The sequence below is a fragment of the Medicago truncatula genome, chromosome 4, assembly GCF_003473485.1.
Source record: "Medicago truncatula cultivar Jemalong A17 chromosome 4, MtrunA17r5.0-ANR, whole genome shotgun sequence".
NCBI classification, from domain to species: Eukaryota; Viridiplantae; Streptophyta; class Magnoliopsida; order Fabales; family Fabaceae; genus Medicago; species Medicago truncatula.
The window spans coordinates 36182758-36198910 of record NC_053045.1 but is presented as its reverse complement, the minus strand read 5'-3'; the positions used below and the strand labels follow the sequence as shown (position 1 = coordinate 36198910).

At 34.3% G+C, this 16153-nt stretch overlaps 2 protein-coding genes across 3 annotated transcripts; both read right to left on the bottom strand.

Annotated features, from left to right (window-relative positions):
- Positions 1–700: 700 nt before the first annotated feature.
- Positions 701–12185, bottom strand: LOC25492818 (ADP-ribosylation factor GTPase-activating protein AGD2). Its single transcript, XM_013601060.2, has 19 exons — positions 12014–12185; positions 10996–11072; positions 10186–10286; positions 9775–9845; positions 8734–8796; positions 8549–8593; positions 7633–7698; positions 6366–6413; positions 6178–6273; positions 6049–6090; positions 5190–5408; positions 4936–5067; positions 4645–4863; positions 4280–4366; positions 3915–4187; positions 3427–3548; positions 3228–3306; positions 1947–2365; positions 701–1165 (listed from the first exon to the last, which is right to left on the bottom strand). Exons 1-19 carry the CDS (start codon positions 12062–12064, stop codon positions 1051–1053), a joined length of 2325 nt encoding a protein of 774 aa, XP_013456514.1. The 5' UTR covers positions 12065–12185; the 3' UTR covers positions 701–1050.
- Positions 12186–13824: 1639 nt separating this feature from the next.
- Positions 13825–16130, bottom strand: LOC25492817 (H/ACA ribonucleoprotein complex subunit 4). 2 transcript variants are annotated; one of them, XM_039833093.1, is made up of 2 exons: positions 14478–16130; positions 13825–14405 (listed from the first exon to the last, which is right to left on the bottom strand). In XM_039833093.1, the coding sequence occupies exons 1-2, from the start codon at positions 16015–16017 to the stop codon at positions 14179–14181; spliced, it is 1767 nt and encodes a 588-aa protein (XP_039689027.1). In that variant the 5' UTR covers positions 16018–16130; the 3' UTR covers positions 13825–14178. The 2 variants fall into 2 exon arrangements, with proteins under 2 accessions (XP_039689027.1, XP_013456513.1); XM_013601059.3 differs by having other exon boundaries at positions 13825–16130.
- Between the last annotated feature and the right edge of the window lie 23 nt (positions 16131–16153).

Genomic DNA, 16153 nt, shown 5'->3' with positions numbered 1-16153 from the left:
CAGAACATTAACAAGCAACACAAAAGACAAACCCGGAAGGGATGCATCTAAAATCACCAAACTCACAACTCATAACACTCAATCTAGCCAAACGATCAGCAATGACATTGCCTTCCTAGAGGTTATGTAGCAACAAAGTGGATCAATCCTGACTCAATGATTTCTTAATCAAACTAATCAAGTTGTCAAATCTATGAAAAACACTCAATGGGTCCCGGACCAAATAAAACACATGGAGGACATTTGACTAGCAAACATGACAATGACCAGTAGACCAACACAAATTCATTCATATTATGATACAAAACAAGAATCTCATGGATAATACAACAATGGTCAATACTACCACATAAGCCACACAAAAATGAAACCTTGTGATCCCTTATAATATTGTCAAACCCTGTCATACTTGGTTTAAACACTCTACCATCCACAATTAGAGATACCAACCCAAGGGAGGTTTCCAGGAAACACTTATGGCTAAACCATGAGTATGATGCTAATTAGTGTCCTCAAACCAAGACAAAACGTTCTCCCAAACCAAGACATCTTATGAAATTATTTAATTAGAATTTTTTCCAACATAAACTTGTTTAGTTGGTAAGGATTCAACTCATGTACCACAAGGACTTAAATACGAGTTTTGTAGTCGTTCTGAAAACTCTGCTGGTGGATAATATATAATATGGATCCAGATCAATTTAAAAGTCAATGAAGTACCTTTTGGTGAATTGGGCATGATTCAATCAAGAGTCAATACATCAAACTTTATATATTGTTGAACAACAGCTTATCCACAATATCCGTAATAACACTATAATAAACTCATTCAAATGTTTGGCAATACAAATTCTGCACTTCATCCAAATATTTCTTTCTAAAAATTTGTTTAATACAAGTGTAGCTCACGTGCACAGCAACCATGTGTGACAGTAGAAACAGACCTTAATCTTCATTTTTAAGAGGCATGCTATAAACTCTTACAATCAACAGTAATTTCCCTGTCCTTTGCACAGTTCTAAATAGTATAATATGTATACCGGTTCCACCTTACTGGCGTTCAACAAGCAGGATAAATAGCTCTTCGTCAGTTATTGCTCCCATCTCCATGGCTCTTTCAAGCGCAGTATGTCCAGCAGCATCTTTAACTGACGGTTTTGCGCCCCTGGTAAATTGGCATGTTAGTTTATGCTTCAATTGGTAGTATGTATTAGACAGAGATACACGCTGCAATAAAAGTGTGTCTCTCACGCATAAAACAATGTAGAAAGAGATGCATGACGCAAAATAATTCACTATATTTAGAAAACCTTAGCTGGCTGTACATTGAAGAGAAGTTGTCTGAGGAACTGATAGACAGTATAATTAGTAAGGCTTTACCAAGGAAAATGAATGGTATTTTTGAGATGATTATGAATTAAAAAATTTCAAGCGAATGGTATAATTAGGATAGATGCACATGGACAGAACGCTTCTGGACTGGTTATTTTGTTCAGATGTAACTTAATATACTCAGATATCAGATCCTTCTCTTTCTTCGTAAAAGCTTAAAGACGGCACGATGCTCATTGACATTTATTGGAGCAAAATGATAAATGAACTCGTGTCTGAAAAAAAAAAAACTCATATGAGTGTGATATGGTGCTTGATTTATGTGCTTTATATGCTTATCTACTGCATTTGGTTGCCAACATCTTCATCGACAATTCCTGCCTTGGATTTCAGCGGGGTAAAGTTGTACTTCTAGCTTTTTTGTGGTCTTATGGCTGTCTCCAACGGTTTAAATATTTTAATGTAATTGAGAATGCCTTAAATGCTGTTCAGACATCGTTGTTTAAATTCTTCCCAACACCTTTTTTAAACAGGAAAAAAAAAAAAAGGATAGAGAGGAAGAATGTATGATTGCTTACTGAACCAAAAGAACTTGGTTTAAAATAAATCATTACCTTCTTAGTAAAAACTTAGCCAATGGATTTTTCCCACTAGAAATGCAGTGGTGCAATGGAGTCCTTCCATGATAGTCACACATGTTTATATCAGCACCAAATTGGAGCAACAACTCAACCATTAGTTTACTATCAGAATGACATGCCAGATGTAATATAGACCAACCACGGAAACAACTTTCTGTTTCATTAGCCTCTTTAATCCTCAAACAGGCTTCAGGGTCATGCTGAGGTCCTTCAGTATCAGCATGGGGAACCACATCGTCATATTTCGTGTTTATCGGATTTGAAGTTGATGTTACAATAAGGCGATACACTTCTCGTACATTTATAGTCTGAACTGCTTGCCAGATTTTTGCGAAGACTGAAGGATTTTCGGGTATATCCTCTTCCCGGATGACTAGTGATTTCTCTACATACTGATCAAGAAAACACAAGTTACAACAATATCAACCTAAGTAAAATAGTGAAGAAAACAGAGGCTTCATAATCAGATAACACAGCACAGGAAGCATAATGTCAAGACGTAAAACTGGCATATGATTAGAAGAGACAAAATATATATGAGAGAAAGAGAGAGAGAGAGCAATAAAATCAAGACCAAAAGTATAAATTAGATTATATAGGTTGCCAATCTAATTCTATTTTCCATAAGAGCAGTGATCCAGGTACAAAATCTCTCCATAAAAGCAACACTGTCAAATGTCCTATGGCTACTTCTATTAGTAATGAAAACCAGTAATTATGTCTAAAATGGTGAAGTCAAGTCCACAAAATGCTATTCAATTCCAAAGAAAGGCCAAACCATACAACTTCAAAATTGATAGTTGATAAATGATAACTATATCCATCATTATCCATGTCAGCAAAACTGTGCATAATAAATGTCAGGAAAGTATGCCTAATAAGCGTTGTAATGTCATAAATGAATAGTCCACATCATAAAAAATGACCCAAAAATGAGACAAGTGACCAAATTTCAGAAAGAAAAGAAAAAAGTTAAATTGGGGGACCAAAATACCGTTTTTTTTTTTTAAATGAGGGAACCAAAAGTGCACTTAAGCCTTTTAAAAAAATATTCCTCAATGGCCAGAAGAATCATCAAACAATGCAAAAAATTCCTTATTTAAAGGACTAGTTAAAAAATATAATTACACTATCTCACTCATGTCTTATTGTTACATATCTAAAATACAATATAATTATCAATAATCAAGCTTCCCTATTGCAGTAAACCATGAAAACTTCCCTACAGAAAAGTGAAATTGAACTGAAGCTTACCTTCGCATGGATGTACTTTTCTTTAAATTGGGAGGGATCTGTGGAGCATGGTTTCGAAGGCACGTCTGATTCCCCTACTCTGCAAATAATTGTCCCAAAAATAAAGGATTACAAGCGCAACTATACTGAATAAGTGAAATAACTCAACAAGAGATAAAGTACATACTGTACAGTGTCTTAAAGAGAGCCAAAAGAATACCTTTCATTATGATGTAGAAGCAAGCCCTCCCAAATAGAATTACAATAAGTATTACCTAAATTATTGAATAACTCCAAAATGGTAGGTTCCCAAACCTTCACATCTAATGTTATAGATCTCACCTGCAGTTGGCAGACAAAATTTAATGACTTTAGGAAATGGATAAGTGAGAAATCAGATTATTTAAGAAAAATGATTCAATTCAACTATAAATACAAACAAAAGTGCATATTATTTATTAAAGGTGAAAAATAATAAAATTCTTAAAGTGAAGCCTTACCCATGAAATAAGAATTGGAAAAAATTCAGTAAGCAATTTGTACTGTACCCTAGAACAATAAAACTTAGAACTAAAATTTTAAATCTCAACCCATGGATGCTTCAATGTTAAAAATGAAAACAAATTTCAATCCAGTTAATAAAAAGTACCATTTCTACATGATAAACACAAAAAGGGAAATGGTTTGCATTTTTCTGAAAGAATGCACCTTTGAGATATGAACTCCAAGATTGCGATGCACTCCAGAACATTCAATACACAACAGTATACCAAGGTTTAAAGATGCCCAGTCTGGTTCAGGAGCACTGCACTCAGCACACTTATCATTCCCAGGAACTCCCCTTAAAATATTAGAGACACTATCCACTTTTTCGGAAAATGCATTGTCCATCAAAGATTTATTACTATCCTCTTGTTGACTTGTCAAAGAAGAACCAGTCACTGAGTTTTTATTTTCTGAATGCAATTTACCATAATGTGGCTGCAAAAATTACAAACGGGAAAATGTTGACATGACATCAAATGTGGACATAATGGCAAGAATTTATGTTTAAAAAAAGTTGAGTAGATAACCTGTTGAAGAAACTGAAAATTAAAAAGCGAGGTGATAGCTCCAGTAATTTTGTTTACCCAGTCCATCCTATCAGCTTCGTTTTCAGCCTGGTGAAACAACTTTAAAGAGTCAACTAACTAAAAATAATCTGAAAGTAAAATATACCAGCATACATAAATTGATAAAAGATCTAACAAGGAACCTTGACAACTTTAACAAACAGGATGTCCATTTTCAATATTTACGTTTGAAAAAATATCAAACAAATGAGAGATCGGTACACAATAAGAAACTATGTTTGGTTGGATGTCCCCAAGATAATTAACACATTACAGAGGTTGATTATATGACTCATTCAAATATATAAAATAAGTCCATTGGTCACCTGCAGCGTATATGTTTTTGAGGGAGAAATAATGCGGAAGCAAAGCCGTAGATCTGTATCCTCTGCATCCATCTTTATGGTGGATGTGCACAGATCGACTGGACAACAACCCAAAATATCCTCATTTAGTGACACTGCCCTATTATGCCTTGAACGGAATCTACCAAACATGCCACTATTTTGTTCAGAAGAACGACTGTAATTATATGACTGAAATCCCTGTAAACAGATTTCAAAGAAAAACATTAGTAGATTGCTTGAGGTGAAACAAATATAAAAAAGTATTCCTACCGCGGGTTTGGTTCCTTTTGATCTGTAATAATATAAACTTCCATGGTTATCAAGTACAAAAAACCTCCTTTTCCAATCTCCTCGCACCCTTGATGATCGTTTTAACAGATAGCCTTGTTTAACTGTTTGAATCTAAAATCAGAGATAAAAAATTATACTACAAGACGAAATAAAGCATCAAAATAGAAATAAAAGACAATGTATCTTGAACTGTAGAATCATCACATATTAACCGGTAAACGCTAATTACTTGCCTCGCCTTTGGTTGCAGACTGCATCCCTGCTTCAAAGCTTTTGTAAGGTTTCAAACCTAAAGGACGGTAGCCATCAGCACCATGCATCGGTTCAGTATTGCTGCTAGAAGCTCGTATGTTTTCCAGCTCTGCCTGTGTTCTGTATTCCTGTATCCGTTTTGCAAGCTTATCTTGCTCAATATTAGCTTGTTCTTTAGATTGTTGAGCATATGTTAGCACCTAAGTTAAGGACAGTCACCAAAAATAAAATAGATAGTGAATTTTCTTCATGAAGCAATCTAGATTTGAGTTGTTCTAAGCCACCATCATCAAATATTAAAGAGATTACTTCAAACTTCATCATTGTTTAAAATAAAATTTACTCAAAGTTTATATATTAAACAGTGACAATGTATAATTAAAATTATTTATAATGTGCCCCAAGGCAGTTAGAATAATCAACAGTATAGAATAAACAAAACGAGCAGAATAATGCATTCCTGGTTAGAGTATAAGACAACAACTCGCAGTAGATATCATCTCGAGCTTCAAAGGATTCAAATTAGATACATAATGCAAGAAATTCGAACAGAGACAAAACACTGGGCACGCATAATGATGATGCCTCTATTTAGTACATCCACGAACTTCGTTAATCAGAAATATAATAATTTTTGTTTGGCCATGGGTTAATCAATACTTTAAGCTACCCACAAGTAACATTGGAATTAAATACCATGACAGAACCTAAAAGCTTAAGTTTTTAGGCGAAGAGACAGACATGAATAATTTTATACTATATCTTAACATGATCAAATTACAAATAATCATATCTTACAAATATATTCCCTTGTAAGAATTGAACAAAACTATTAGTTACCTGGTGAATATAAGGCTCCATTTGGCTCAGTAAGTCGTATCCCTAAAGCATAAGATGACTTGTTAAGTGCCAAATAATAATAAAAACCTTTAAGTTCACTCTTGAAGAATTAGCAACCAATTTACGGACCAGTTTAAAGTATCTCAGATGGGCATCCATTATTGCACTTATGGATTCCAAGAACTCGTACTTCTTTTTCACTTCAATATTCATGAGAGAGTGTACCTGCACTCCTTAAAACCCAATAGCCAAATTCATATCATAAATAAGGTTGTTGACTTGTCAGCAAAAAACATCCATAATTGTAAAATACATACTAGATTGAAGCGGCTTTTCTCAAATGATGACTTCGAATTTTGTAGACCCTGCCATTGATCAGAGAATCATATATTTGATTAAATATTGGACTTAACAATAGGCTTGAAAGAATATTACAATTAAAGAAAAAACACAATGGATTATAAATGTGAGCAAATGTGTAGAGTCGTCCATGAATCAATATCAACAATAACAAGCCGAACCAAGCCTTATTCCACTTGTTGAGTTGGCTACATTGATGGAATGGTGCCATAAATCCCTATCATGCATCAAGTTTATAGATAGACTCCTCAATGTCTCACTTGATGGTCTGTCCTATAGTTTTTTTTCAGTGTTCCTTTTAACTTTACAATAAAAAGAAATAGAATACAAGGCATGCCCGTGACAGCACAAGAGGCTTTACAACACAAGGTAGCTTTTACTGGAAATAAAAGGCATGCATGTGTCTTGTCATACCATCCCTTAAAAATTATATTTCCAGTGATGTGGCGGTGTTACAGACTGCATTTTCATTTTTCGGATTTAAAACCAATGGAGATATCAGGATGCCAAGCTCTCAGAAAATAATGCTGATCTGAGAGTGTGACAGTATCAACCTAACTGCTATAGACTAGAAATTGGCCATTCAGAAAAGGTATAAAATTCCTCCAGATGATAGGGAAGCTCCTAAGACCTATTGGCTATTGCGGATTTCACAAGATATAAAAAAGGGAAACATAGTGCGCTATAAAGCTCCTGCCATGGCAAGGTCCAACAAAGGATCAAATCCATTGTAGATCTATTATAGACGGTGACAACCTTAAAATCCAGTTCAGTATTCTTAGTCACATAGAAGCACCGTCAATGATTGCGTCAAGGTTTCACAAGATATATCTCAGTAATATCATTTTAAGGTTTTCTCTTTGAAGTTGCTTATTAAAGAAAGAATAACGATCTATTGAAGATTGAGGTTTTTTAATTCTAAAGGACAGATGAGGAAAAGAATAAAAGTGATGAAACTTTTTCAACCTTTTACCACTAAATACAAAACTAAGCCTTCGGCGGGACAGAAGACAACATTCATTACCATAACAGTAACAATTTATATTTAAGCAGGAAAATGGTGAAATACATTCTAGACTAGATCTAAATATAAACTCCAGCATGCAAAATAAGTGCACGTTCATAACTCTTAGAACTGGCAATTTTTTCACTGCAATCTGTAATTATAGCACAGCACAAGATAAGGGAGAAGCAACGGATCATTTACTAATTGATATGGCAAACCTCTTCTAATTCAGCAACAATATCTTCCGGTGTATTCTTCTTCAAAGAAACAAACTTTTCTCGTGACTGTAGAAAAGAGATACACAACACTGTTAGAAACCACGACTGATGTCGATTTTAAGCAGTTGGATATATGGGTTAAAATATAATAAAAAAAGAAAAATACATCAGATAAATGGAAGATCTATAACGTCGAAGTCAAGGATGCAAGCAAATTACTGCTTTCAAAAGTGTCATTCCTGAACAAAGTAGCAATGCATTTATAGACAAAACTAAATGATCTAAATCAGCAGTTTGGTGTACATGAGTACTTTGATTGCTAAAATAGCAGTTTGGTGTACTTTCTAAAATTTATTTTATCTCAAAATATCAAGGATTACTTCCACTTCAGGAATAACTAGGCTCGCATGAAAATACTACAATTTATCATAAACAACGGCAAGTTCAGTTAAGAGACAAATAAAATGAAGAGTTGAAAATTAATTGCAAAAATAAGCAAGTACACATTAACAGTCGATTACCATAAGAGATAAAAATTCTTATGCACCAAAAACACAAACAAGACATGTTTTAACATCACATCAAAAGACTAAAAACTTCCGAGTAACTTTTAAGAAATCCCAAAAACTAAACAGTAAATAATGATTTAAAAAAGGAAAAAAGGAGTCAAATAAACAGGATGAATATCCAAAAATAGATGTCGCATTAAGAGAAAAAAGTTAGCAGTTAATCTATGTTCAAAGCAAGAACTAATTTTTAAGAAGAATATCTAAACTAGTAAACAACACAAGAAAAATATAACACTGACTTATGAATGCCAATTTGATTTACGAAAATTACTGATTATATTTGCAAATAGAATAATGTAAAAAAATCATTTTACAGTTTGAGTATAAAACTTATAATTTCTCAATACCTGATCATAAGAATGCACAGATTTGTCAAAACGACGGCGAGATTCCTGATATAAGCAAAAATGTATGGAAACATAAGAGAGCAAGTTTAAGAGATTTTACTAAACATATTATGTGCATAAAAAATTGCACCAAAGAACTTTTACAAAAGAAACACCAACTTGAGAGTGGAAAAAAAAGTAAATACCTTGGCATCTTGCAAATCAACATTTATAAACTCTGTCAACCGGTCAACCAATACATGCTCTACCTATACAATAAATATGTCAAGTAATTTTTCCAAAAAAAAAATATTAATTAATAAGACAAGTCGTCAACAAATCATGAGGAAGATGTCTTTGCAGAATGCCGACCATAAATAAGTACAAAAGTGTCGCTCTTCAACTATTTTTCTCTCTCTTTTCCTTTAGCATACAGCCTAATCAATCCAACCCGCCGAGCAAGGATTCGTAAAAAGATGTTAAACAGGGAAGGAACTATCAAGTATCAACTATTACTCATTTTTTATTAAACAAAAATTGGAGCCTTCAGAACTTTCCTTCCTCCAGTGAAAAAGTAAACTAGGAACTTCTACAGGTTAAGGCATCATTTACACGCTACTTCAAAGTTTTTGGATGAGGAAATTATAGTTTATGTTCCACTTTGAATTTGTGTGGATTAAAGGAACGGGCAACTGAATATTGTTTTCCCCATTAAAGTTAGGTCTTTCAACAAACAGAACTTGTGCGAAACAAAGCACAATGGAGATAAACAGAACCAGTCACATAATTTTCTTTCTTTTTTTGGGTCTATATATGGAGTGGCAAGCACCACTTGAAAATTCACATACACAAGGGAGATCCCAGATTCGAGCCCGGGTAACCACGAAAAATATGCAGCTAACAATCTTGGCACCACCAATTGAGCTGAGACTTGTGAACAATTTTCATTTTATTACAACATGAATGGTAAGTGTAAAATATACGCATTCTTTGCAAGATATTTGAATATCATCAGCAAAAGTACATTAATAACGAAATCCAACTCATCAGCCATTCAAACTTACTATGAAAGAGAAATCAAAAGGATTGTTTTCTTGATGTTTGTTTTAGTAAATTTTTACAGGCTGAATACGCAGACCAAACAAAATTGCTTTCAAGGTAAAACACATCTTAAGGCAAGTCTCACAGTCACTACTATCTATTGAAACTCCAAGATAAAAGTGCAGCTTTCTGGTTCAAGGACTCACCTGTGAGCGAAGAAGCTCTTTAAAAGTAGCTAATTCACGTAGTGCGGTGATAAACTTGGATATAACGGGTCCTGGTGAAAAAGCAAAATACACTTAACTCTTAGCAATGGTCAGGGCTATCTTCAGTGGATATCAGGTATCCCACTTAACATCAAATAACAAAGCAGTTTATGCACTAATTAGGGAAAAGTTCTGCGAAGTTAAAACCTTTAACAAGGAAAAATAAATTAAGCTACAAATTACTAAAATGGACCGTGTTGACAAACAAGGTGTTTTAAATGCTAAACCCATAACAATTTTAACAGAAAATGAAAATATATTTCTTCTGTAAGTACAAAAGAAGCACCATTTGAAATTGTCAACTTATAAGAGGAGGAAGTAAAACAATAAACTACAACAAATTTCAACAACCTCCAATCGATACACTAACAGGATCGTCATGGCCACCTCCAAATGCTTCTAATGAATCAGCAAAGGCAAGTTCTCCATTATATGCTTCCCCTATAGCTGTCCTGAGGAGATATAGAAGAAAGCATTAATAAATTGCCCTTGGTGTGGTTCCAACAAATGGTTTAAAAATAAGCTAATTTGATAGGTGAAACTATCAACCAAAACACAGTGCTTGTTTGAGCTCTAAAGCCGTGTCTTTTAGCCAACACCACATAGTCATTAACCAATAATCTTCCACTTCTACAGTTAGACCCAAAATTGAAATACTATCATGAAAAATTAGCTCTGCGTTATTTTAATTTAATTAAACTTGAAGGAAGTTAACATCTAGATTTAGATATTCCACATTCACCACTTTGAGGTCTAGGCTGGTGCCACAGTGGCATTGACTGTTTTACATTTGAACACATTTGTATTCGATTACACAAATTATTTTTTCAAAAACCACATTAAAATAACAAATTATGACATGATACTATTAGAAAGAAAGGGGGAGATTACAACTGGAGTAAGAAGAGAAATTATCCTAAAATGAATAATGAAAAGGTAACAGTGAGCCAAATTGCTCACAAATGCAACAGGGCTGTCCAAATTATCAATAATAGAAATCCCCTTGAAACAACCGTGAGTAGCCAACAAAAAATAAGCCCTGTACTTCATTCGGTTGTACTCAAGTAAAATATTCATACAATAGCTTCAAAATCTAGGATTGATTTAGTAAATTAAAAATTACATCTAATACTCTATATAGGAATACCATCAAGCACTTACATAAACTTCTTACACCCTTTGAATAGATTCTGGCACCGATCCTTTAACTCATCGGCCGTTTCTTCAATAGAAAATAACTGTTCCATGGAAAATAAATAAATTACTGCAAGGTACCATCATTCTTAATCTGGTAAAGGACAATTTGTTTTCCAAAAAAATAACTACTCAATATAAATAGTAGTATTTACACAGACAATATAAACAAATTTTGCACATACATACAACTATACTTCACCTTCTTGCCATATCATAATATTTCTTCTAGAAATATGATCAGATGTGTATGTGTAAAATTTGTTTACATCCGTATAGAGTTATTAAATTCAATTAAGAAAAGGGCGCGGATCTCATTTTTGGATTTAGTTTTTTGCTGAAGGTATTTTGACAGATAGATCTCGACAAAACTACTAAACTCATAATACAAAAATGCATTGTGCAAGGATCCAAGTTGCATTCCTTTTTGTAGATACTTCTTTACCCGATTGATTCCTATGATATAGGTACAAAAAGTATAAATAGCAAAAGTTATAGGCATTGAAAAGGACAGTGACACGAGTAGAAACAAAAGTAGATAACAAGGAATCGTAGTTGTGGAGACACAAGGAAACAATGATCAATCAAAGTGACAGTAAGAACAGAATTTATTCAACAGGGAAAAGCATGTCTATCCAATGTTAAAGAGTCCCACATTGGATAAGAGATGGTCTAACAATGTGTTTATAAGCTCAACCATGATTTCTAAGAATCGCTTAAGAGCAGCAATGAAGTATGAAGCACTGACACGTCTTAACCAATAATAAATAAATAATTAATTGAATGAATGTAATATCACATGTGACGATGATGTCTTTGATAAAAAGTTTTGGTGTTGCATAGTCTATAAAGAAATCCTTGTTACTGATTTCAATTTCAATCAAATCAAGGAGGAAAATGGGGAATAAAAATAATGTCGAGAGAGTGAGTAAAGTAAATCTGAAGAGAAAGATGAATTGAATTGAAGATAGGATAGTATAGGAACCTGTTTCTGGAACATTGGAGAATCATCAAGCTTCACGAAAGAAGACGCCATTGCTGTCTGTTTGTCTGATCTTTGCTGGATGTTGTTGTTGGGTGAAGCTCAGCTAGAGTTTAGATCGCAGCATGTCAATCAATAACATAACATGTAACATACACTTCAATTATCACATGCGTGTTCGATTCGATTATTCAAAGATTTCAGATGCAGCTGGGTGACGTCACTATATTTTTGTTTTTTTTTTTTTATTCAAAAAAATATTTTATATCCATTTTATTTTATTTTCATTTCGTGATAAAAGTTTCATTTTATTTTTATTCTTTTTTAAAAAAATTAATATATAGTATTAAGAAAATATAGTGTTCATTTTATTGGTAGGTCTTTTTAAAATATTGACGTGTCAAACTTTATTACTTTAACTTTTCAATTTTTAAAATAAATTAGTAGTATCAATAAGATATATCTTTCAGAAAATAATAAATTCATGTAATATAAAATTTTTGGACCGTGAATTTTTGTTTAGAGTAATTGGTTTAGGCATTCATTTGGCACATTTGTTATATCTTTTTTATCATCTCATCCAATTTAGAAGTAATTGATCTATTATTAACAATGGTTAGACATTCATTTGATGCATTTGTTGCTTTTGATCTTCATGAATGTTTAGTCTCATTATGTGCTTAAGTTTTGTCAACTTATCACCTATATATTTTGTGTTGGTTCCTCTTTTTGTTTTGTTGCGATTATATTTTATTTGTAGACACTTGAATTTTATCCTTGTTGTACATGGTTTAGATTCTTTGTTGGGTTTAATAATCTTCATTTTGACTTTTTCAAAAAAAAAAAAAAAATCATATAATAATTTGTATATGAGCTTGTATTTAGTATATGAGTTAACTGATTGGAACTAACTTGGACAATGTTACGTACACCACCCAATTTTTACATTCCCACCACCTTCTAATATTTGACAAAAATACCACTATACAACCAACTTAGATCAGATTCTAAAGTTAATTCATAAACTCCATGTACAAGTGTCTACAAAACAAAAAGTTCAATCACAAAATGCACAACACTGGTGGTGGCAGGGATGTTAACGGTTCTTTCAAATCTTGTGCTGCATAACAATTCTTCTCTGTGTAACATCACCTAGGCAAAGTATTTTACATCAAACATGAACTTGCTTAGCATTTGCCAAGTTGAACATATTTACATCACTCATTCTGCTACAGCAAATACAAAGGAAAATAAAGTCACAATCAAGTTCAACAATCCTGTCATTTATCCTACTAAGATTATGTTTGGTAAAAAATATCAGATCATGGTTAAGTGAACTGATTGAATTTGGAAGAGCGCCAATGTATGTGTACTTGTTACTGGCTAGGGGAAAAGGGTCCTAGTAACTGGAGTTTGAGAGAAGTAAAGTAAGGTCAAGCACCAACCCTTTGTTTTTTTTTATATGTAAATGCAGTGCATAATCAGAAGAAAGATTCATCGCGATCCATCACTTTATCGGCAAGCATTGACTTTTTTTATATAAAAACTAAAATGTTAAAATTTAATGGCTATCTTGTATCTTGTATAAAACACAATATAGTCATTAAATTTCATAAACATCAGAATAAATCGAAGTCCAAAATTTTCTCTTCTATAAATGATTAATAACAATCTCCAAAGCACGCAACAAAGATGACATCAAACCCATGGATCAATCCCGAGACCGATGAGGAATGATTCACTGGTTACCTGCCATGGCAACTTAAAGATAATACATAAGCAGTACCGTGTATTCAATGAAAAACTGCAAATGGTTGCTGAACCTCTGTGAAGATTTCGATTAGTTAATGACACAATATAGTTCTTACATAATAGAAATGCGCCAAATCGTGAAAAGGGTAAATGATCACAAGCTACCCAAGAGTAGCTAGCTAATACAGTGTTTCATTAAAACTACTAGAACAATCTTTAGCAAAGGTCTTTTATAGATGGCATACTACAAGGGACCAAAAACATGATAATTAAGGAGGGTAGAAAAGGAGCAAAAGAGCTAACTATAAAACTTCAAAGAGAAATCCACAAACTAAACAGAGTGAAATTATAAATAAAGAAGAAATAGCATTACATGTCTAGTCCATTAAACCAAAACGACAAGACCATGTCTTCACCTATTCTTCTTGGGCATCTTTGTTTTTCTTTTTCTTGTGCTTCTTCTCACTTCTATCAGCATTGCTCTCATCATTTCCGTTACTGATATCGGCAGCATTATCTTTGGCTTCTTTGTCTTTCTTCTTTTTCTTCTTCTCAGACTTGTCCACTTCAGGCGAACCAACTTCACTCGTTTCCTTGTGCTTCTTTTTCTTCTTATCAGACTTCTCCACTTCAGGAGAACCATCTTCACCCTTTTCCTTGTGCTTCTTTTTCTTCTCCTTTTCAACCTTCTCCTCATCAGATGCAGCAGCTCCATTCTCTTTATCCTTCTTCTTTTTCTTCTTCTTTTCTTTCTTGTCATCTTCAACCTCCACAGCCGCGTCATCTACTTTCTTGGTCTTCACTTTTTCTTCGCCATCAACTTCAGCAACTTTGGACTTCTTAGCCGGAGCAGGGCTATCGGCAGATTCATGTTTCTTTCTCTTACGCCCTTCTCCATCATCCTTCTTAACCTTCTCACCCTCTTCATCAGCAACCTCTTTCTTCACATCTTCAGTTCCAGTAGCAGCCGCCATACCAGCAATCACGGCATCCCCACCAGTAGGCAAAACAACATTCCTCATCCACTCTTGAGGAGTACTCTCATTCGGCTTCCCATGCTTATCCAGCTTCCCTGCAGCAATCAGCTTCTTCTTCATAGAAGCCCTAGGACCCAAACCCCATTTCCTCGGATAAGTATCCCTATCCATAACCACCCTCTTGATCTTAGCAACAATACCATGATCACAAGTAGCCATAACAGCAGTAGTCATCTCAGCAATACCAAGGGCAATAGCTTCACCCTTAGTAGTCATAAGCACAACCTCCTCACCAGGTTCAATATCATTCTCGAACCTAAGCAAACCCGGAATCATCAACTTAGCACCATAACAAATAGCATTCACAGCCGAATCCTTAACAACTAGCCTCTTATAACTAGTCAAAAGAACCTCCAAAGGCATAACAACCCTCCTCAAATAAGTCTCATCGCTCTTCTCCTTATCATAAACATACTGAGCATCCATAACATCATGCATGGTAACCATATTATCCTTCTCACCCATAATCCCAGACCTAACCCTCCTAAGCTCTTGCATATGACCACCAACACCAAGAACTAAACCCAAATGAACACACATAGTCCTAACATAAGTACCCGCCTCACACGAAATCCAAAACACAACTAAATGTTTCTCAGCATCATATTCAAGCATTTTACTTTCATAAATAGTTCTAATCCTAAGTTGTCTCTTAACAGCAGAAATCAAAGGTGGTCTTTGAAAAACAGCACCAGTTAAAGTTTCAAGAGCACGAGCTACCTTAGCAACATCAGGAACGGCAGAATGAAGCCTAGCAATACAAACATACTCTTTTCCAGCACCTTGTTGAGATTTCACCAACCTCGTTGCTCTGTCAATACAAACAATCAAATTCCCAGTAACCTTAGGATCAAGAGTACCACTATGACCCGTCTTCTCGACACGAAGAATACGCTTGATCCAAGCAACAACTTCATGAGAACTAGGGTTGGCAGGCTTATCAAGATTGATAACACCATATTTCAGATAATCAGCAATGGGTCGTTTGAGAGGTGAGTGACCAGCTGGAAGGGGGGTATAGTGACCAGTACGGACATTGAGACGGTCGTAGTTTTTCAACAAAATGGGCCAGTTTGAGGTGTCGATTGTAGGTGTAAGTTTTTCAGGTTTGATCATGAAATCTTGTGGGTTTTGTGGTTCTTCTGGTTCTGATTGTTTGTTGGTGTTTTTCTTCTTCTTCTTGCCTTCAGAGAGAGATGGGGACATAATGGAAGACATAGCCACAGAACCTTGAAATGGGTTTTGGCTGTGAACTAGGGTTTATGGAAGCGGCAAGAAGGGTTGTTCTGTTTCAGTGAGCTTTTTATGCCTACAAATAAACAACCTCTGTGTGTGTTTTTTTGTTGAGATAAAA